Genomic DNA, 23,906 nt, shown 5'->3' on the forward strand with positions numbered 1-23,906 from the left:
TACATGTTACAAATGACCCTTCAGTGTACTCTTGCTTGCAGAGCATGTGCAGTGGAAAAATATACAAGATATTTTCTGCAGACAGGTGTATATCCAAATCAGGCCCTCTATGTCTGTCCGTGCCCTTAGTACATTATATAAGGAAAGTAAGGGGGTCATTCAGACCCGATCGCTGCTGTGCGTTTTCGCACAGCAGCGATCGGGTCTGATCTGCGTATGCGCCAGTGCCGCAATGTGCAGGCGCAATGCCTCGCCAACGACGGGGAGCGCCGGACTGCGACGGCATGGATTAGGCCCTAAATCCCTCTGATAGAAGGATCCCCCTGGCCCTAATATACACCAGCTACACTATCCTGGTGTAGCTAAGGCCTGAAATGCTGGCAAAAAAGTGTATTCAGTGGCTAATCTGTTATCAACAAAAAGTTTTTAAGACCGTAAGAGGTGAGGCCTACCACACTGCTCCAAACACCACCTCTCATATAAGGGGAGATGTATCAAACCCTCGAGAGAGAGAGATAAAGTGGATAAATTGCCTATGGCAACCAGCTTCTAGCTATCATTTGTCTTTTACAGTCTATAAAATGACAAAAGCTGATTGGTTACTATGAGCCACTTCTCCACTTTATCTTTTTAGATTTGATACATTTCCCCATAAAGTGCTGCATGCCAAAAAAAGTGGTGAACACCAGGGGGTGACTGTAAACACCTGCACCTGCCGATACAATCATTCATTAAGTTCATTAAAACCCAGTGGAGAACTTTCTCTCACAGCTTCAGGAGCTACAAGAACTCTGTGGTAACAGGCACCCTCTGGGGTTTAACGAGCAGGCAAACCCATTCATTACGTATTAATCTCAGAATCAATGAGTTAGTGCACGTTACCACAGGGTTTACTACACGGGGAAAAGGCAGCTTTGTTGAATAGATACAGGCGTGAAACCCAAAACTTTCACTGTGCAGCAAATCCTTCGGCTCATTGGATTCCCCCCTAGACATTTGAGAAAATGATAATTCCTGCGTTATCAAGTTCAGGCACTAGAGGGCCTTGTCACTCTACAATAGGCATTCCCACCTCAGTGCTCAAGGCACAGAAAACTTTGCATGCACAGGACCAGAGCTGGCAATTTATGCTTTTGCTGGTGGGTGCTCAAGCCAAAAATATAGGGGAGTGGCTTCATGGGGAAGGGGCATGGCCACAAAATAGTACCAATTCATGTTACGCAGCACAGTAGTCTCCATTATTCAAATTACGGCAGCAGAGTCCCCCTCTTTACACATTACTGCAGCAGAGTCCCCATTTTTACACATTACGGCAGCAGTCCCCCTTTTTACACATTACGGCAGCAGTGTCACCCTTTTTACACATTACACGAGCAGAGTCCCCCCTTTTTACACATTACGGCAGCAGAGTCCCTCTTTTTACACATTGCGGCAGTAGAGTCCCCTTTTTTTTTACACATTACAGCAGCAGAGTCCCCCATTTTACACATTACGGCAGCAGAGTCCCCCTTTTTACACATTACGGCAGTAGAGTCCCTGTTTTTTACCCATTACAGCAGCAGAGTCCCCCATTTTACACACTGCACTACAAAATTTATTAAAATATCTCAGTGCCTCTCTCTATGTGAACTCACCGTAGTAATAGAATGATGGCAGCAGCGTGGAGTGGAAGGAGGAGGCGGGCTTGGTAAGCTGGACAGGAGACAGCAGGGTAGAGGGAAAGAAGAGGGCGGGCTGAGGGGACGTGTAAGTAGGCATCCTTTATGCCGACTGACGCCATAAAATCCCCCCCTTCTAAGCTGGAGATCACAGCTCGAAGAGATTCCATCTTGAACTTGAACGTTTTCAAGTATGGATTGAGGGATTTTAGGTTCAGAATCGGTCTGACCGAGCCGTCCGGTTTCGGCACGACAAAGAGGCCTGAATAGGACCCTTCCCCCCGTTGGGACGGGGGAACCGGCACCACGACCCTCTGTTGACACAGCTGTTGTATCGCAGCATTTACTACTGCTCTTTCTGGAAGAGAAACTGGAAGGGCCGACTTGAAAAAGCGGCGGGGGGGCATCTCCTGAAACTCCAGTTTGTACCCTTGGGACACTATGTCTAAAACCCAAGGATCCAGGGACGATTGAAACCAGGCCTGACTGAAGACTCGGAGACGGCCCCCCACCGGCACGGACTCCCGCAGGGGAGCCCCAGCGTCATGCGGTGGACTTGGTAGAGGCGGGGGAGGACTTTTGGTCCTGGGCGCCTGACACTGCAGGCGACCTCTTTCCCCTTCCTCTACCCGTTGGAGCGAGGAAGGACGAACCCCTACCTCTTTTGTATTTATTAGGCCGAAAGGACTGCATCTGCTGATGGAACACCTTTTTCTGTTGTGTGGGAACATAAGGAAGAAAAGATGACTTATCCGCAGTAGTGGTAGACACCAGGTCAGCAAGGCCGTCACCAAACAAGACACTACCTTTAAAGGGGAGAGCTTCCATATTTTTCTTGGAGTCGGCATCAGCATTCCATTGATGAGTCCACAGCGCCCTCCTAGCCGAGACCGCCATGGCATTGGCTCTTGATCCCAAGAGGCCAACATCCCTCGCCGCATCCTTTAGGTGATCAGCAGCGTCCTTGATATAACCAAGAGTCAAAAGAATGTTATCCTTATCAAGGATATCCATATCAGAAGCCAAATTGTCAGCCCATTTAGCAATAGCACTACTCACCCATACCAACGCCACAGCAGGTCTGAGCAATGCACCAGTATTAACGAAAATGGCCTTCAATGTCGTCTCCAGCTTGCGATCCGCCGGATCCTTGAGAGCAGCCGTGTCAGGAGACGGCAGCGCCACCTTCTTGGACAATCGGGATAGAGCCTTGTCTACATTGGGAGACGACTCCCATTTCTCCCTGTCATCAGAGGGAAAAGGATACACCATAAATATTCTCTTGGGAATCTGCCACCTCTTATCCGGCGACTCCCAAGCCTTTTCACAAAGAGCATTCATTTCATGAGAGGGGGGAAACTTCACCTCAGGTCTTTTCCCTTTAAATAAGCAAACCCTCATTTCTGGAACAGCAGGTTCCTCAGAGATATGTAAAACTTCTTCAATAGCCACAATCATGTACTGAATACTCCTAACTACCCTTGGGTGTAAAGTAGCCTCATTGAAATTGACATCGGAATCAGAGTCTGTGTCGGCATCCGTATCTACCATCTGGGTAAATGAACGTTTCTGTGACCCCAAGGGGGTCTGCACCTGAGACAAAGCGTCCTCCATGGATTTCCTCCATGTTTGTGTCTGAGAATCCGATTTATCCAGCCTCTTAGACAATAAAGCCACATTTGCATTCAGTGTACTCAGCATATTCACCCAATCAGCAGTCGGCTGTGCCGACAGAGTCATTCCCAAATCCTTTTCTGCGCCCCCAGTAACTTCCTCCGGGGAGGAACACTCAGCCTCAGACATGTCGACACGTAGTACCGACACACCCACACTCTCAAACAAGGGGACAGACCCACAGGGAAGCCTACAGAGAGAAGCACAGAGGGAATATGCCAGCTCACACCCCAGCGCCCATATACTACCAACAATAATATATGTGGATAGCGCTGTCATTAACAAAAAAGCACCCAATTGTATGTGACCCCCCGTTGTGCTCCCTTGTTACTTTGAAGGAGCTTGGAGGTCCGGGCCAGCATCTCTGCAGCGGCTGTGAGGAGAGAGAAAATGGCGCTGGTGAGCTGTGCGGCTAAGCCCCGCCCCTTTCCGGCGCGCTATAGTCCTGCTAAAATTTTAAATATTTATACTGGCGGGGGTATGGTATACGGTGCCCGGGCACCGAATATACTCTTTGACAGTCAGAACTGACCCCAGTAACTGCTGCCCAGGGCGCTCCCCCCCAGCGCCCTGCACCCTGTAAGTGCCGTTCGTGATGTGTGTGGGAGCATGGAGCGCAGCGCTACCACTGCGCTTACCTCCGTTACTGAAATCTTCTGCCGTCTGATGTCTTCTGTACTTCTAATACTCACCCGGCTTCTTTCTTCTGGCTTCTGTGAGGGGGGTAAGGGCTAAAAGAAACCGGCCAGTGTGTTACAGCCCTAACGGTGCGGCTCCGGGAACAAGCAGCTATGCGAACCAAGTGATCGAACCCTCTGGAGCTAATGGTGTCCAGTAGCCTAAGAAGCAGAGCCCTTAACTAAGAAGAAGTAGGTCTGACTTCTCTCCCCTCAGTCCCACAATGCAGGGAGCCTGTAGCCAGCAGGTCTCCCTGAAAATAAAAAAGCCTAACATAAGTCTTTTCCAGAGAAACTCAGGAGAGCTCCCCTAGTGTGTCCAGTCACTCCTTGGCACAGAGTCTAACTGAAGTCTGGGGGAGGGGCATAGAGCGAGGAGCCAGTTCACACCCAGTAAAAGTCTTTTTAGTGTGCCCATGTCTCCTGCGGATCCGTCTATACCCCATGGTCCTTTTGGAGTCTCCAGCATCCTCTAGGACGTAAGAGAAACATTATTCATCTTCAGGTGCAATTTTAGCAAAACTGCAACTGGCTGCGGTCGCAGCACAGGGCAAGGCCGCCAACATGCAAATACCTGGCAGCGATCGCATTGCTGATTTGTGGAAGCCTCCTGCCTCCGCAGCCAGGGCAGACGCAGGTCAGCCATTTTTCAGGCCGCCCCGAACCCGTCCCCATTTCTGTCTACCCGCCCGGCCAGCGCTGCGCCGCTGCCCTGCGAACGCCTTTACCTGTAAATCAGGCAGAGGCGTTCGCATAGTGAGAAAGGATCGCAGTTCCCTGGTCCGCGCAGTACGGGTTCTGCGCGTGTGCAGTGCGGGACTGAGTTAGGAAATGCAATCGCATATCAGTAGCAACGGCTACTGAATAGGGGCCTTAGATTGTAAGCTCCACTGGGGCAGGGAATTATGTGAATGGCACACTATTCTCTGTAAAGCGCTGCAGTATATGCGTGCGCTATATAAATAACTGATAATACATAAAACCAGTCTTGTTTATTAATTTGTATTTTTCTAATTGTAAAGCTGTGTAATATGTTGGAACTACATAAATAAATCTGATTAAAAAGGGTTAATAACCATATACTCAGTTCAAGCAGTACGGTGCATGCTATGCACAAATTCAATATTTAATAATATTCATTCATATTTATTTTTTTACTGATTAATATTTTTGTCATAGCCAATAATGTTACCTATTTTGTAACGTCAATTGATAAGTTATTTTTACATGTTTCCTCAAAGCTAGGCACTTGCTCTTCCTGCTGCTAGTTAATAGTTATAGGTCACAGACGTGCAGTATGCAGTATGACGCTGCTATCCAGCAAGAGGCCTAGTATCTGTGTCACTTGCTTCAATTCACATCCCAGGGCTGCCTCTAGGTGGCTGGATGGATCCATGATCCACAAGTCAGTGCAATAGGAGCAGAGATTAGTGCAGCAGAGAATTCATGTTTATTCATTTTACACGGCCAGAGCCCGGCATAATAAGGCCTGGCCAGTGCAGCCCTAATTAAATACAATGATATATCTGTGACAGGCCTGAGGTGCTGCACAAGGCATGGGATGCTCTGGTGATGGCACGCTTCCCTGTGGCAGCAGCAGGGTATCTGCCTCACCATGGCCCATGCAGTTGGCTACACACCGCGCACTGGCTGCTGCTGCCGCCGCTACACGGGGTCAGGCGGGATGGCGCAGTGATTACAGGCGGGAGTGAGCGCACCCTCCTCACTGCTGGAGCAGCAGGCCAAGGCCGGGGCAGGTTGGGGACACGAAGCGAGCTCAGGCCGCGCCCGGGCCGCCATTTTGATATTGTCTACGGTTTTGCTAACCACGGCTTGACAGCCAGATGTTCCGGAGACGGGGCAATATACACACATGGCACACTCCATGAGACGAATGACGGTTTTATTGGTGGCCGGGACCTGTCCACTGGGACGAGGTCCTGAATGGGGGGGTTCGAGTCTGGGGCGACCTAAAATGGAGAGAGTGAGGGCAGGGCTGCAGCCTGTATGTGACAGCGGGGGCATGACGTGTGTATGGAGGACGCAGGCCATCTGTTGGCTGAGAAAGGGGAGCACACAGGCCGGATTCCAGTGTTCAGAATCCCTATTCCGTCCCCAGAACTTCCCTACACAGTGTACACACAACAGTCTTATCCCCAGCATGTGTGTCCCCATAGCATTAGCATGTATACACCATATCCCCATATGCACCATGGCCCCCAAGCGGACATACTCCATATTCCCCTGCATGTGTGCTGTGCACCATGGCCCATTAGCAGGTATACACCATTATGTCCCCATAGCAGGCATGAACCGTCCATACCCATAACAGGTATACACCATGATGTCCCCATAGCATGTAGTATGCAGTTGCACCATGGCCTCTGAAGCTCAGAGTATAAAGTCACAGCTGCACGAAGTGACAGTATATGACGTCATCCCGGCCATGATTGGGTAGCAGTGGGTGCAGCGCCCCCCTTAGGTCACTTTACCATGCACTGCAGTGTACACTAACTCTCCTCCTGTGTGCTCATTATCTGCACCCACTACTCCTAATAGCACAATGCACAGGCTCTCTACATTTACCCCGATCTTCTCCCTGTACCCTGCTGCCAATCAGCATCTCCCAGTGGTGGGAACCTCCAGGCATTTCTCGCTGGCAGTGTGCCAAGAAGTTACCCCAGCTGTATAGGTAGCTGCTGTGTTTCATTGCTGCACTGCCCCCACAGCACGAAGCCTCATCCCTCCCCCAACGCACTGGTATCTCTCAGACAAGCACTGCAACTCTGCAAGTGTATGATGATGATCTGCCCTGCACACAGGCAGCAGCAACTACCCCAGCAGCAGCCGCCTCCTCCCCTCCCCCACGCAGGCTCCGCACGCCTCCTGCTGTAGCATTGTGAGCTTGCAGAGGCAGCACTCCCCGCTGCGTGCTGTGCGGCTGGGGGAGGTAGTGCAGACCGCCGTGGGTTCCGGGCCTAGCGCTGTGTGATGAGGGGCAGGCGCACGGTAAGGCCGGGGCAAACCACTTCATGCTTCCTCCATTTGCATGTTTGTGCATGACTTGTCGCCGACTAGAGCAGCGCGCTGTAGCGGTGGAAGAAGAGCCGTGGCCGGCTCCCTGACCCGGGAGAGGTGCTGCACGCTCGGCTTCTTTGCACGATCTTTCCTCCATGCTCTCCGTCTCTGACCTCCACGTTACGGCTGCAGTTTAGCGAGAGGGATCTAGGTGCACGCCGAGTTGCAGAAGCTGTTTTGCATCTGGTGTTTGCACTTCATGGCATGCATGATACCCTGGCCTGCATGTGCATGTTTACATAATAGAGGCTGGTGATATTGTCTGTGCACAGGGGTGTGCAATCAGGGACAAAGCCGGTACACTGGATTATTAACCCCTGTGCTGCTGGACTGTATTTGGTAGTGGTGGGGACAAACTCCTACTTCTGCAGTGGTTTTGTAGCATTTCATACCCTGACCTGTGTTCACATGGTGTGATTGGGGGGAGGGCTCCAGACCCTTTTAATTTAATCTATCCTGTATATCGTGTTCTCACTCCCCACTCCTCCTCACCATTCACTCCACGGCCGGGGAGGGACTGAGTCTCTGTGTGCTGCACACCGGCAGAGCCAGATCTATGCCTGCTGCTAAGCCTAGGCCTCTGCCCGCTGCTGCCTGTGGCTGCCATTTTGGTCAGAGGACATGATTCAGTTTGTACGTGTTACTGTTTATTTAAGTCTGACTTTGTGTGTCTTATGACATTTGACCATTTCTGTTTTATAGTGTAAATGTGTAGCATTGTTAGTGACTTTATCATTTTCAGCTGTCTCACAAAATGTATCTTTTTTTTTTTTTTTTTTTTAAAGGTTAATGCCTGCAAAGGATGGATGAAACCTGTGATCTAGGCAGGCTCAGCAGTGCTCCAAGCTATTTAAATTCATTGGATCCAAATGCCCAGTATAAAAAGTGTGTGGGTGATAGAAGCATCTTGGAGCCACTTAATGGGTGCAGTGTTGCATTGACTTCATCATTGCAGAGTAACGCACCAGGTTATGGGCAGGATTCCACTTCCCATTACATTCCTCTACGAAGGCTCCAAGATATTGCCTCCATGATGAATATTGATGGCCTGAACGGATCACATGATATGGAAAGACACGTGTCAGAACCAAGTTCTCAACCTTACTTTTATACTCAAAATGAACCAACAGTACATCATACTGGGCCTGAGTCAGCACATCGTTATTCAGCAGATGTCCCTATAAAGCTATCAAAACCTTTAAAGAATGGAATGCATCGCTACGATCCATTTTGTCAGATGGAGTCAGAATATGGAATGCAACATCTTAATTATGATGTAGATGGATCTGGGTTTGGCATGGATTTGCCCGTGTATGGACAATTGCCCTCTGTGGTGCAAAGTATTCGTGAAACTGCATCTAAAATAAACGCCCCTCCAGACTTGGGTTCAGAATTGGAGGATTTGGTTCCATTAGATTGGGTTGATGATAGAGAGAATCCAATGGAAAGCAAGAATCTAGAAAGAAAAACATCTTTTTTGGCAATGATGCAATATCCTGAAATTCCAAATGGGGAACACAATAGTACAATTTCGGACAACCTTTTGGATGGGGATGTGGATCATGCTACTCCTTCACAGGTGGATGGTAGATTAAGTGGGCAAGGATCGCTTGCTATGATGTTCACAGATGATGAATCAATGACTATGGATGAAGATCTAGAAGACTTTGAAGGAAATCATGAACTCACTCCGAGGTCTTCAGAATTACAAGATGTAAGCAAAACCAGGGTGGTTGGGAGTGCTTTTCTCTTTGTTACTGGGTAGGAAAGTACCCAGTTGCAAAATAATATGTAAAACATGAAATGTAACTTTTTTTCCTAATAGCACCAAAAATGGTCCAGCTTGGTGTTTTGTTTGTATCTGTTGGAGATTGCTTGTTTGGGTTTATGTTATGGGCCCCATACATCAGCAATTTATTGCCGCAATTTCCCTATTCCCCGACGGCCGGGTCTGAGAATCGGGAATATTAAACGTGTTTAAAAATCTTGATTCTCCGATCCCAACATTTTTCGATCTGGATCGGCGAATTGGGCATTTTAACATTCCCCAATGGATCACTGATCATCACTGGGTGCTGATTGGCGCATCCGGTCAGTAGTGCCAGCAAGAGGTATGGGTCCTTAGGTCGACATGGTCATTAGGTCGACGTACTAGGTCAAAAGGTCTACATGGGTTTTGGGACCTTTTTTTTTTTTTTTTTTTTTTTTTTTATCGTCTTCTTCGTAATGTGTCGGGGAACCCCAATTAGTGCACCGTGTCCCCCCGCATGGCTCGCTTCGCTCGCCATGCTTTGGGCAGGGTGCCTCGCTCCGCTACTGCTGTGCTCTGCATAGGTTACCGTTCCCAATTGTAGTCCACGTGGATCGTAAAGTAAGAAAAAGTAAAAAAATTTTTTTTTTAAAGAATGCGAAAAACTAATGTCGACCTTTTGACTTGTTGGCATAGTACATGTTGACCTAATGACTGTCGACCTAAGTTGTGTTGATCTAACGACCGTATCCCCCAGCAAGTTGGGGAATTGCGATTGGTGCTGTATGTGGGCCTTTAGTTTCCAACAGATATAGTGCTCTGTGGTATCTGGTTGTCCGTTTATGCATTGCGACATGGTAAAAAAAAAAACCATGCAATTCAAACAAAGCAAAGTACCTACGCTAGCATTTTCACTAAAAGCCCGTATTCACGGCCCGATTTGGGGAGAGATATGTGCTGAGCGAATCGCTCAGCACACATCTCTCGCACCGCTCTGCACAGTGCGATGTGTGCTGAGCGTGCAGGGAAGGCCGCTCATTTCACACAGCGAGTGAAATGAACGACCTGCTAGATTGAGCCTGCATGCAGGCCAATGTAGCACCAGCGATAGCGAAACGCGGCGCCGTGCATCGCTATCGCTGTGGGGGGTACACACGGAGAGATCATGCTTAAAATCTAAGCAATCTAGTCAGATTGCTTAGATTTTAAGCAGCCATCGCTCCGTGACTACCCCCCTTTACTTTTGTTTGTAGGTATATTTTATAGTCAGAGTTTTAGTATACAGTATAATCGTTGGTATAACAAAGCACATCTATGTTCAAGAACTCATATACCCAAGTTATAACAAAAGTGGATAACCTGTTGAGTGGTTTACTGCATTCACTACGTGGTAGACACAGCTAGCATGTTTATTATTATATAAGGAAAATGCATCCTACATATTGGGGGTGGAGGGAGATTCAAACGAATGCAATGATTAACTCCGGGAATGAGTGCCCGGAGCTATTCAGTTGTCAGACTCTGCATTTAAGTCAGCAGATGCAGTTTACCATGCCTAATGCTGGGGTTTGGTCTTGGCAAACTGCATATTACAACTTAAGTGCTGGGTATACACAGGAAGCTCCCGACTAGCATCGCGGCATTAGTTAAGTTGGATTTCTGCTTTCACCTCGGGAGGGTGCGAGCAGATATCCCCTAGTCGTGGGTTTTCAATGTGGTCAATAAGTTCCGGGTGCTCATTCCCGGTGCTAAACAGCATTGCATTAAATTGAATTTCCCTCATTGAGTGAAATACAGGACACAACCTTCCTGGAAGGCTGCATGCACTATTTGTTTTCAGCGAGGAAACCTTTTACTAGAGAGAACAATGATCAGTCCAAGTGAAAATCATCCAGAGGGGACAACTGATTCTTCATCATGTAAAATGCTTGTGTCATCAAGGGGTTGTGCTCCCTGTTGGGCATCTATTGGAGCTATTCAGTTGTTGCACGCACCACAGTTGAATCAGCTGTTCATGGCCCACATATTTTTGTGTGCAGCCCCATAGGCACACACGCACGCACGCAGCCAATGAACCTACCAGTATATTTTTGGAGTGTGGGAGGAAACTGGAGTACCAGGAGGAAACCCACGCATGCATGGGGAGAATATACAAACTCCACACAGTTAGGGCCATGGTGGGAATTGAACTCATGACCTATAGGGCAGTAATGGTAACCATTACACAATCCGTACTGCCCAGGATCCGGCTGCAGGGGTCCGAGCTAAGCTGCCATTGCCAATATTTTTACATCCTTGCAATGGCAATTTGTCCCCTTTTGTGTCTTACTGAATTGACCTGCAACTACTGTGTTCACTTAATTTGTAAAGTTAAGTTTTTATGTGTGGGTCATGCTTTGATCAGTTTAATACCGGCCTGTGGTATTTGGTGCAGTGCACTGTGTCTGGTGGACCATGCCTGCACTTACATACTGCTGGAAACATTGCTCTCTCTGAACCAAGTTTTTTCATTTTATTTGTAGCTAAATTTGCAGCAGTTATTAATACATCTCAGAGCTTATTGAGTCTTTTCCCTTTTTTTATGAAGTCCTTACTCTGCAACACAGTATTAAATTAATCTACATCATGGCTGACTGAACGTATGAACTGCATCCACTATATATGATTCTATGCTGACAGCGTTCATCCTCCATCCCGAAAATTACGGTCCCATTGACTTTGGCTTGTATTTCTTTTCAGGAATCATACCTCCTTCATGCATGCTTGTATTCTCTTTATTTCTTACATGAGTATTATCAGTTTTTATACATAACGCCTGTCCCTTATATAAGTGACGCCACATACTGTAGTTCAGTTGTTTTGGGAGTATTATTTTCCCCTCTAAAAAGAAAAGTTTAGACGCTGAAACAGTTGTCACAAGACATTTTTTGTTTATACACACATGCATATCGCGGACCTCGTGCCCAAACAGACAGGGTTTAGCCGCGTAAAACGGCTAAACCCATCTAAAGTCTTGGGTTTAGCGCACATTTTTCCCCACAACTCAGAAGGCTGCGAGAAGAAATGTCATCCCCACAGTTACTAAGCGTCTAAACGACAACAATTGAATTGCTCAGTGTTGCGCCCCCTTGTGGTAGCCGTGGTCTTACACAATTGAATTGGCCCCTATAGGGTATCGATATGCACCCTGCCAGCTATTAATTTCATGATGCAGAGGATATTGCGCGTAACATCCTATTTTTAACACTTACTATAAACACCATTACAAATACTGGGCAAGCCTCCTTTGACGTATAGGATAGATCGCCGTTACATTGGCTGAACATCCTGTTGCTCATAAATGTCACCTAAGACTGACTGTCTTCATAATAGGATTTGAATCTTGTAATGCCGATCAGAGGGACGGATTCAAATGTTCCACTCTCCCGCCCACGTTCAAGCCCGCTGGCTGCTATTCTAATGTTGCTACCAACGGGCGTGACAAGTTCATTTCGGCTTGCTATCCCCTGGTGTAGCGATCTAAAATGTGCGTAAAGAGACTAATTTAGGCGCCCAAACGGGTCTTTTCACACTTGCGCTCATTACGTTAGTTGGGTTTAGGTGCTTTGCGTGACTAAACACGAGTGTAATAGGCACGATCAGCGCGATAACTGGGGCATTTGAATATCGCCCCTCAATCTCCCGTAACTTTAGATGGGAGATCGCGGGTGCAATAACATTTGAATTCCCCCCCAGAATGTTTTAATCCAATTGGCTGTGTGTGCTCCACGCGTTCACACACAGACAGTAACTTCCTGGGGTAACTGGTGAGTGATCAAACACCAGACTCTGCAAAGTGTGTGTCTGATCGTCCTCTGGCTTCACTGTTGTGAACGAATGTGGTCTTGAACCCACAGAGCTCTCACAGTCTCCTGATCTTGCTGACCCTATCAAGGTACTTAACCTACTTTTACTTAATATTGGTACTCTCATGGGCCACTCAGATGAGTCCTGCTCTGGTTCAACAGGACTCAGGGAAAGATGTATGAAGCATCGTTATGGGGAAGAAGTGGCACCTGTGCACGTTATGTGCACTGATCCCGCTCCACCCCCCACCCCATCTATGGCAGCTGCGGTGTATGCCCAGTTGTCTTTATCGGCCCTGCTATCTTTTAGGGCAGGGCTGGCCAAACCGGTCCTCGAGATCTACCAACAGTTCATATTTTCCAGACCACCTATCTGGTGCACAGGTGTAGTCATTACTAATTAAGATGTGCTGCATTCATTCCTAACTGACAATTCTACAGATCTCCAGGAGGCCTGGACCGGTTTGGCCAGCCCTGTTTTAGGGGGTCAATTCAGTTCAGCGCAGATTGAATAGTGCCAGGAATTAGCTCCCGGTGCTATTCAATTCAGCGCGCTATTATGTTGCAGAAGGCAAAGTTTTGTCACGAGATCCGGCATTCTCTGGGTTTAAGTGCTGGGTGCGATGCTCTTCCTGGTGCGCTAAGGGCAAAAACGGCATTGCGCTAGCACTTTTTGTTGGATTTCTTCTCATTGGGTGTGCGAGAAGAAATCAAATCCTCCTTGTCTGGCATCGCATCACTCTGAATTTAATAGCACCAGAAGCTAATTCCTGATGCTATTCAGTCCATACTGAACTGTATTGCCAAATTAGATAGCATGCCGATATACAGGACAATGTAAGAACAGTCTGTGGCACTGCCTATTCCCACACCTGCTCTATTAATTTCGACAGCTGCAGATGTCGATGCCCTATCTCCACAGCAGGGACAGGGGGTACCGGCTCCAGGGCTGTATGTGAGAGATCTCGCTAGATGCGCTGTGGTCTCAAGCCGGGATCGCCGGAGGGGGAAGTTTTTACTCCCCCACTTCGGCAGACAAGATATCCTTCCTGCTTCGTCTCGGTGTGTGCAGCTATAATAGATGTTCCCCTCAGTGTGCTGCAATTACCCCAACAGTAGATACCACTTTACTATCTTTCCATGCTGTTAGACTGAGGTTAATGCGTTCACTGCATTGTGTCCACATGCAAGACAGCAGAAATCTACCTACAATTAACAGGATTCTCATTTTCTGTCTGGCAGTAGGTCAGAAGCTTTCATATTAATATAAGACCATTTTATTATTTATCTGACTCGTGCTGGGTATACACTTAGTTCAAATGCCCGTCCGACCTACATATGCTGGGTGTCAGATGTCTATCATAACCATACATTAAGATATGTCCCCTTGTATAGCCACACGATACATAGAAACATTGGGGGAAATTCAATTGTACTTTGCCCTGGCTGTCACTAGATGGCGCCCAATGGAACAATTCAATTGTTGCTCCGTTCGGGTGCGCATGGAGATGGGGGGACACACATTTCAGCTCGCAGCCTCCTGAGGCGCAAACTGAAATGTGCAAAAACAGTTTGCGCACCCTAACCTAGACTTTAGATGGACTAAAGCCCATTAATTGTAAGCTTGTGAGCAGGGCCTCCCTACCTCCTATGTCTGTTTTTGCCCAGTTTTGTTCTATTACTGTTATAATTGTAAAGTGCAACAGAATATGCTGCGCTATATAAAAAACTGTTAATACATAAATAATATTAATGGGTGTGCACACGGGGCATGCACGTCCACCAGGGGGTGGCTGTGCAATGGAATAGCTTCAGTGGGCGCACATTACTTTTGAATACATACAATATTTGGCCACTCGCCTCATTCCCTGCCCCAGTGGAGTTTACAATGTATGGGCTTGATTCATTTCAGCGTGTATTGAATAGCGCCGGGAATTAGTTTCCAGTGCTATTCAATTCTGTGCACGGTCATGTCAGGGAAAGCCAGTTCTCACGGATTAAACGGTGTGTTTAGGTGCGAGAACGGGCATTCTCAGTTCATAGTGCCCGCCGCAATGCTGTTTTGTCTGCGCTGTGGCACAAAACAGCATTGTGGTCCAAAGTTTTGCTGGATTTATGCTCGCATCCCTAGAGGGAGCTCCCTCCCGGCACTGTTTAATCTGCATTGTATTGAATCAAGCCCTATATTCCCTACCACATGTACACCACACACATTCACACTAGGGTTAATTTTATTGGGAGCCAATTAATCTACCAGTATATTTTTGAATTATGAGAGCAAAACCACAGAATCACGGGGAGAGTATACAAATTCCACACAGTTAGGGCCATTGTGGGTATTGAACCCATGACCTGTGTGCTGTTAGGCAGTAAATGCTAACCATTATACCATCCGTGCTGCATATATTATATCTGTATGTACGAGTTTGGCACAAACTGGGGGATATTCAATTGATTTCCTTGATGCTAGACCATGCCCTTGTGAGGCCATGCCCACTTTTCCAGGAGCATGCGCACTGAATGTACAGATGGGGGATGGTGCTCCAATAATTCTCACACTGGGTGCTAGTAGGCCTGGAGTCGACCCTGCATATAATGTATGTCCAGCATGAATCTTAAGGATAACATTGGGATATGATGAAGCGACAGCGGATTTGCACCAAACGGTCAAAGCTTTTCAGCCTCCCAGCATGCAAAGGGGCCGTCCATATATCCCCGCCTCCAGAAAATCAGTTTTTTGTTTTGTGCAGCAGGAGCCGGACCATGGTCAAGAAGGCTGCTGTTTTAGCAGCCCTAAGCTTTCTTGTTTTATTTTTATAGTCTTACTATTTTTTCTTGTAATCTTTCTAAAAAGCGTCTTATACGTACCTTAAAAAGAGTCACTCCAACAACTCTCCGCCGGGCCGCGACAACGCTTACCCACGAGTACAGTGCTATTTCTGTACTGGCGTCTGTGTCGGATATACGGGCGTCTGTGTCGGATATACTAGCAGTCCAGCAGACGTTACGAGGCTGTGGCCGGGGCACGGGGAGAAGGTAAGGTATCTGTTCCGCTTAGAGGGGGAACGCAGAAACAGCCGCACTGTTTTGGGAGGAGACTACCAAACAGTTGCTGATGCGGCTGCCACCAGGTGCACCAGTGCTAGGCCTTAGGGCTCATAGGCTCCAGGGGGGGTAGTATGAGGCCGCGATCCCTAGAGTTGATGTCAGCAGTGGGGAGTCAGACGCTCCCCTGGTCGCCCCTCCCCCCGGTTCATGACCAGTTTCCTCAGAGTCTCCCGCCATGAACTGTTTTTCCCGCTCCATCTGAGACGCTGTGTATCTAAGGGGACCCAGTCGCAGCATAGGCAGCTGTGTGGCTGGTGCGTCAGTGTACACTTGGGTGTCTGTGTTCACTGTAAGTTCACGGAGAGGTGGTGGACACTATTAGCGTCAGGAACCACTCAGCGTTCGCAAATGTATTGATCGGTCCTACTGAGCACGGGCAATACAGCACTAAGTCTCTATCTACCTTTTGAGTACGAATAGTTGGATAAGTGCCTAATGCATATGAGTCTGATTTTTACTGTTTTCTTTCGCTATGCGTCTGAATACGGTTAAAATCTTATATAAGGTAACACAGTAATGTTTCTCCTACATACTTGAAATGTATTTGTAGTTGATTATGTGCTCATATTGTTTATTATACTAATGTATAACCCGTAAATGATTGCTAGTGTGATTGCTGACTTCACTATAATTCTGTCAGTTTTTTTGTCTATTCCAATCCTCAAAGCTGGTGCAAAGCAGGGTAGGGTCGGATTGTATGTCACTTTAACAAACTTAAAGTGATTACAGTCACAAATTGTGTAGTACACTGTGCAAGTGTTTGATTATTTTATAATTCTAAGAGCGGCAAAGGTGAGGAAAATACACTCACAGCAGCACCAACACTCATATCATGTTTGTCGTGCAAGGCTGGGTTAACCTCTCAGGATCTGGTTCAAGATGGTTTGTGTGCAAATTGTTTTAGCTTCCACCAAGGTCTCTTGAAAAATTCAAGGCAGACTCAGGTGCAAGTTGATCCCCCATGGGCTATGTTTGCACAGACATTATCCAGTATAGCTTAGCTGATGATTCCAACTTCTGTACCAGGGATAGGTTACACTATTAACCCTTACATACAGCATTCCACCTGCGGTTAATCATTTCCAGCAGGGAAAGCAGCAGCCTTTCAACAGAAACAGACTGAAAAGCCAGTGGTAAGTAAATCACATAGACATGAAACAACATCTTCATAGTCTACACATGTTTCAGATGAGGATTCGTCGGAGGATGAAGACTCATTACACTCTGATCCTGCATACGAAGACTAGGAAGAAGGTCTCAGCTCAGTGGAAATATCTGAGTTAATTAATGCAATGAAAGCCATTCTATCCTTAGCAGAATCAGCAGAGCCTGTGTTAAAATCCCGAGGCACCTGTGTTTAAACGTCCCAAAACAGTTAAGATTGCGTTTCCTGTATCAGAGCAGCTTATGAAATTATGGAAGAGGATTGGGCTACAGCTTGTAAGAAATGTAGAATTCCTAGGAAATGGAATTCCAATTATCCTCTTCCGGCTGGGGACTGTTTAAAGAGGGAGGTGGCCCCCAAAGTAGATAAGCATGTTTTTTTCGATTAGTGCGAAAATCTACATTACCTCTGTCTTCAACATCATTAAATGATGTCACGGATAGGAGAGTGGATGGTTTTCTAAAAAAACATTTTTTCCCTGTATGGGGCAATCAGTAGACCAGCCATGGCTTCAGCCTGGATGGCAAAAGCAGTGGCTGCCTGGGCTGATGCATTGGAAGGGGATCTTTCAATGGCATCTAGAGAGCAAAAATCTCATATTACACATATCAAACAGGCTGCAATGTTTTTGGAAGAAGCAGCCTTGGATATGGGTACAATTGCCTCTCAGGCATCGGCTTAAGCAGTAGCCGCTCGCAGAGCAGTTTGGCTACGTACATGGAAAGCTGATTCAGAATCCAAAAAGGTTTTGTAGTTTCTACCTTTTACTGGAGATAATAAGATTTTACTCACCGGTAAATCTATTTCTCATAGTCCGTAGTGGATGCTGGGGACTCCGTAAGGACCATGGGGATTAGCGGCTCCGCAGGAGACTGGGCACAACTAAAGAAAGCTTTAGGACTACCTGGTGTGCACTGGCTCCTCCCACCAAGACCCTCCTCCAGACCTCAGTTAGGATACTGTGCCCGGAAGAGCTGACACAATAAGGAAGGATTTTGAATCCCGGGTAAGACTCATACCAGCCACACCAATCACACCGTATAACTCGTGATACTATACCCAGTTAACAGTATGATAACAACTGAGCCTCTCAACAGATGGCTCAACAATAACCCTTTAGTTAGGCAATAACTATATACAAGTATTGCAGACAATCCGCACTTGGGATGGGCGCCCAGCATCCACTACGGACTACGAGAAATAGATTTACCGGTGAGTAAAATCTTATTTTCTCTAACGTCCTAAGTGGATGCTGGGGACTCCGTAAGGACCATGGGGATTATACCAAAGCTCCCAAACGGGCGGGAGAGTGCGGATGACTCTGCAGCACCGAATGAGCAAACTCTAGGTCCTCCTCAGCCAGGGTATCAAACTTGTAGACCCTTGCAAGAGTGTTAGAACCCGACCAAGTAACAGCTCGGCAAATTTGTAAAGCCGAGACCCCTCGGGCAGCCGCCCAAGAAGAGCCCACTTTCCTCGTGGAATGGGCTTTTACAGATTTAGGGTGCGGCAGTCCAGCCGCAGAATGTGCAAGTTGAATCGTGCTACAGATGCAGCGAGCAATAGTCTGCTTAGAAGTAGGAGCACCCAGCTTGTTGGGTGCATACAGGATAAATAGCGAGTCAGTTTTCCTGACTCCAGCCGTCCTGGAAACATATACTTTTCAGGGCCCTGACTACGTCCAGAAACTTGGAATCCTCTAAGTCCCAAGTAGCCGCAGGCACCACAATAGGTTGGTTCACATGAAAAACTGCTACCACCTTAGGAAGGAATTGGGAACGAGTCCTCAATTCCGCCTTATCCATATAAAATACAGATAAGAGCTTTTGACAAAGCCGCCAATTCTGATACACGCCTGGCCGACGCCAAGGCCCACAGCATGACCACTTTCCACGTGAAGTATTGTAGCTCCATGGATTTAAGTGGCTCAACTCAATGCGACTTCAGGAAATCCAACACTACGTTGAGATCCCACGGTGCCACTGGAGGCACAAACGGGGGCTGACTATGCAGCAATCCCTTAACAAAAGTCCGAACTTCAGGCAGTGAAGCCAGTTCTATTTTGGAAGAAAATCGATAGAGCCGAAATCTGGACCTTAATGGAACCCAATTTTAGGCCCATAGTCACCTCTGACTTGTAGGAAGTGCAGAAATCGACCTAGCTGAAATTCCTCCTTTGGGGCCTTACTGGCCTCACAGCACGCAACATATTTCCGCCATATGCGGTGATAATGGTTTGCGTTCACTTCTTTCCTAGCTTTAATTAGCGTAGGGATAACTTCCTCCGGAATGCCTTTTTCCTTCAGGATCCGGCGTTCAACCGCCATGCCGTCAAACGCAGCCGCGGTACGTCTTGGAACAGACAGGCCCCCTGCTGCAGCAGGTCCTGTCTGAGCGGCAGAGGCCATGGGTCCTCTGAGATAATTTCTTGGAGTTCTGGGTACCAAACTCTTCTTGGCCACCCGGAACAATGAGTATAGTTCTTACTCCTCTCCTTCTTATTATTCTCATTACCCTGGGTATGAGAGGCAGAGAAGGGAACACATACACCGACTGGTACACCCACGGTGTTACCAGAGCGTCCACAGCTATCGCCTGAGGGTCCCTTGACCTGGCGCAATATCTTTGTAGCTTTTTGTTGAGGCGGGACGCCATCCTGTCCACCTGTGGCCTTTCCCCACGGTGTACAATCATTTGGAAGACTTCTGGATGAAGTCACCACTCTCCCGGGTGGAGGTCGTGTCTGCTGAGAAAGTCTGCTTCTCAGTTGTCCACTCCGGGAATGAACACTGCTGACAGTGCTAACACATGATTTTCCGCCCATCGGAGAATCCTTGTGGCTTCTGCCATCGCCATCCTGCTTCTTGTGCCGCCCTGTCTGTTTACATGAGCGACCGCCGTGATGTTGTCTGACTGGATCAGCACCGGCCGGTGTTGAAGCAGGGGTCTAGCCTGACTTAGGGCATTGTAAATGGCCCATAGTTCCAGAACATTTATGTGTAGGGAAGTCTCCTGACTTTTCCATAGGCCTTGGAAGTTTCTTCCCTGTGTGACTGCCCCCCAGCCTTGAAGGCTGGCATCCGTGGTCACCAGGACCCAGTCCTGTATGCCGAATATGAGGCCCCCTAGAAGATGATCACTCTGCAGTCACCACCACAGCGACACCATGGCCCTTGGAGACAGTGTTATCCGCCGATGCATCTGAGGATGCGACCCGGACCACTTGTCCAACAGATCCCACTGGAAGATCCTTGCATGGGACTTGGCGAATGGAAATTCTTCGTAAGAAGCTACCATCTTTCCCAAGGCTCGTGTGCATTGATGCACCGATACCTGTATTTGTATGAGGAGGTCTCCGTCTAGAAACGCCAACTCCTTGGACCCTTTTTATCCTGTTCTGTGTCCAGAACCATACCCAGGAACAGTAGACGCGTCGTAGGAACCAGCTGCGACTTTGGAATATTCAGAATCCAGCCATGTTGTTGTAGCACTTCCCGAGATAGTGCTACTCCGACGAACAACTGCTTCCTGGACCTCGCCTTTATAAGGAGATCGTCCAAGTACGGGATAAGTACTTCGGCCATTACCTTGGTAAATACCCTCGGTGCCGGGGACAGACCAACGGCAACGTCTGGAATTGGTAATGACAATCCTGTACCACAATTTTGAGGTACACCTGGTGAAGAGGGTTAATAGGGACATGCAGGTAAGTATCCTTGATGTCCAGTGATACCCTGAAATTTCCCAGGCTTGCAATAATCGCCCTGAGCGATTCCATTTTGAACTTGAACCTTCGTATATAAGTGTTCAAGGATTTCAGTTTTAGAATGGGTCTCACCGAACCGTCTGGTTTCGGTACCACAACATTTTGGAATAGTAACCCCGGCCTTGTTGAAGGAGGGGTACCTTGACTTCACCTGCTGGAAGTACAGCTTGTGAATTGCCGCCAGTACTACCTTTCTCCGAGGGCAGCAGGCAAGGCCGATGTGAGGCAACGGCGAGGGGGAGTCGTCTCGAACTCCAGCCTGTATCCCTGTGATACTACTTGCAGAACCTAGGGATCCACCTGTGGGCAAGCCCCCTGGTCCCTGCAGTTCCCGAGACGCGCCCCCACCGCACCTGTCTCCACCTGTGGAGCCCCAGCGTCATGCGGTGGACTCAGAGGAAGCGAGGGAAGATATTTGATCCTGGGAACTGGCTGACTGGTGCAGCTTTTTCCTTCTTCCCTTGTCTCTGTGCAGAAAGGAAGCGCCTTTGACCCGCTTGCTTTTCTGAAGCCGAAAGGACTGTACCTGAAAATACGGTGCTTTCTTAGGCTTTTGTGAGGAAACCTGAGGTAAAAAATTTTCTTCCCAGCTGTTGCTGTGGATACGAGGTCCCAGAGACCATCCCCCAAACAATTCCTCACCCTTATAAGGCAGAATCTCCATGTGCCTTTTAAATGCAGCATCACCTGTCCACTGCCAGGTTTCTAATACCCTCCTGGCAGAATGGGCATTGCATTAATTCTGGATGCCAGCCGGCAAATATCCCTCTGTGCATCTTTTTTATATAAGACAACGTCTTAAATATGCTCAATGTTAGCAAAATATTATCCCTGTCTTAGCGTATTAATATTATCTGACAGGGTATCAGACCACGCTGCAGCAGCACTATTTATGCTGAGGCAATTTGCAGGTTTCAGTATATAACCTGAGTGTGTAAATACAGACTTCAGGATCGCCTCCTGCTTTTTATCAGCAGGTTTCTTCAAGGTGGCCGTATCCTAAGACGGCAGTGCCACCTTTTGACAAACGTGTGAGCGCCTTATCCACCCTAAGGGATATCTCCCAACGTGACCTATCCTCTGGCGGGAAAGGGTACGCCATCAGTAACTTTTTAGAAATTACCAGTTTCTTATCGGGGGAAACAACGCTTCTTTACACACTTCATTCATTCATCTGATGGGGGAACAAAACACTGGCTGCTTTTTCTCCCCAAAAAGAAAACCCCTTTTATGTGGTACTTGGGTTCATGTCAGAAAATGCGTAACACATTTTTCATTGCCGAGATCATGTAACGGATGTTCCTAGTGGATTGTGTATATGTCTCAACCTCGTCGACACTGGAGTCAGACTCCGTGTCGACATCTGTGTCCTGCCATCTGAGGTAACGGGCGTTGTTTGAGCCCCTGATGGCCTTTGAGACGCCTGGGCAGGCGCGGGCTGAGAAGCCGGCTGTCCCACAGCTGTTACGTCATCCAGCCTTTTATATAAGGAGTTGACACTGTCGGTTAATACCTTCCACCTATCCATCCACTCTGGTGTCGGCCCCACAGGGGGCGACATCCCATTTATCGGCCTCTGCTCCGCCTCCACGTAACCTTCCTCATCCAACATGTCGACACAGCCGTACCGACACACCGCACACACACAGGGAATGCTCTGACTGAGGACAGAACCCCACAAAGTCCTTTGGGGAGACCGAGAGAGAGTATGCCAGCACACACCAGAGCGCTATATAATGCAGGGATTAACACTATAACTGAGTGATTTTTCCCCAAATAGCTGCTTGTATACATATATTGCGCCTAAATTTAGTGCCCCCCCTCTCTTTTTAACCCTTTGAGCCTGAAAACTACAGGGGAGAGCCTGGGGAGCTGTCTTCCAGCTGCACTGTGAAGAGAAAATGGCGCCAGTGTGCTGAGGGAGAAGCCCCGCCCCCTTTTCGGCTGACTTTCTCCCGCTTTTTCTGTGATACTGGCAGGGGTAATTTTACATCTATATAGCCTCTGGGACTATATATGATGTATATTTTGCCAGCCAAGGTGTTATTTATTGCCCTCAGGGCGCCCCCCCCCAGCGCCCTGCACCCATCAGTGACCGAAGTGTGAGGTGTACATGAGGAGCAATGGCGCACAGCTGCAGTGCTGTGCGCTAGCTTGGTGAAGACCGAAGTCTTCTGCCGCCGATTTTCCGGACCTTCTTCGTGCTTCTGGCTCTGTAAGGGGGACGGCGGCGCGGCTCCGGGAACGAACACCAAGGTCGGGTACTGCGGTCGATCCCTCTGGAGCTAATGGTGTCCAGTAGCCTAAGAAGCCCAAACTACCACCTGTTAGGTAGGTTCGCTTCTTCTCCCCTTAGTCCCTCGCTGCAGTGAGTCTGTTGCCAGCAGATCTCACTGAAAATAAAAAACCTAAATATACTTTCTTTCTAGGTGCTCAGGAGAGCCCCTAGTGTGCATCCAGCTCAGCCGGGCACAAGAATCTAACTGAGGTCTGGAGGAGGGTCTTGGTGGGAGGAGCCAGTGCACACCAGGTAGTCCTAAAGCTTTCCTTAGTTGTGCCCAGTCTCCTGCGGAGCCGCTAATCCCCATGGTCCTTACGGAGTCCCCAGCATCCACTTAGGACGTTAGAGAAATTATTTTTGGTAAAGAATTAAACAGTATTTCTCTGACGTCCTAAGTGGATGCTGGGGACTCCGTCAGGACCATGGGGAATAGCGGCTCCGCAGGAGACAGGGCACAAAAGTAAAAGCTTTAGGATCAGGTGGTGTGCACTGGCTCCTCCCCCTATGACCCTCCTCCAAGCCTCAGTTAGGTTTTTGTGCCCGGCCGAGAAGGGTGCAATCTAGGTGGCTCTCCTAAAGAGCTGCTTAGAGTAAAAGTTTTGTTAGGTTTTTTATTTTCAGTGAGTCCTGCTGGCAACAGGCTCACTGCAACGAGGGACTTAGGGGAGAAGAAGTGAACTCACCTGCGTGCAGGATGGATTGGCTTCTTAGGCTACTGGACACTAGCTCCAGAGGGACGATCACAGGTACAGCCTGGATGGGTCACCGGAGCCGCGCCGCCGACCCCCTTGCAGATGCTGAAGAGAGAAGAGGTCCAGAAATCGGCGGCTGAAGACTTCTCAGTCTTCATGAGGTAGCGCACAGCACTGCAGCTGTGCGCCATTGCTCTCAGCACACTTCACAC

General features: G+C 48.2%; 1 protein-coding gene across 5 annotated transcripts in view; it reads left to right on the forward strand.

The window, feature by feature from the left end:
- The first annotated feature begins 6,504 nt into the window (after nt 1-6,504).
- The window catches only part of NSD1 (nuclear receptor binding SET domain protein 1), a 212,124-nt gene continuing 194,722 nt past the window's right edge, over nt 6,505-23,906 (forward strand). For 3 of the 5 annotated variants that reach the window (XM_063927952.1, XM_063927955.1, XM_063927956.1), the window contains exons 1-2: nt 6,739-7,018; nt 7,873-8,801. In XM_063927952.1, coding sequence (XP_063784022.1) covers nt 7,890-8,801 — 912 coding nt within the window. In that variant the 5' untranslated portion in view covers nt 6,739-7,018; nt 7,873-7,889. Of the gene's footprint in view, nt 6,702-6,738; nt 7,019-7,183; nt 7,721-7,872; nt 8,802-23,906 lie in introns of those variants that run through there. The other 2 variants (XM_063927954.1, XM_063927953.1) reach the window with 2 other exon arrangements.

The sequence above is a fragment of the Pseudophryne corroboree genome, chromosome 6 (assembly GCF_028390025.1).
Source record: "Pseudophryne corroboree isolate aPseCor3 chromosome 6, aPseCor3.hap2, whole genome shotgun sequence".
In the NCBI taxonomy this organism is placed as follows: domain Eukaryota; kingdom Metazoa; phylum Chordata; class Amphibia; order Anura; family Myobatrachidae; genus Pseudophryne; species Pseudophryne corroboree.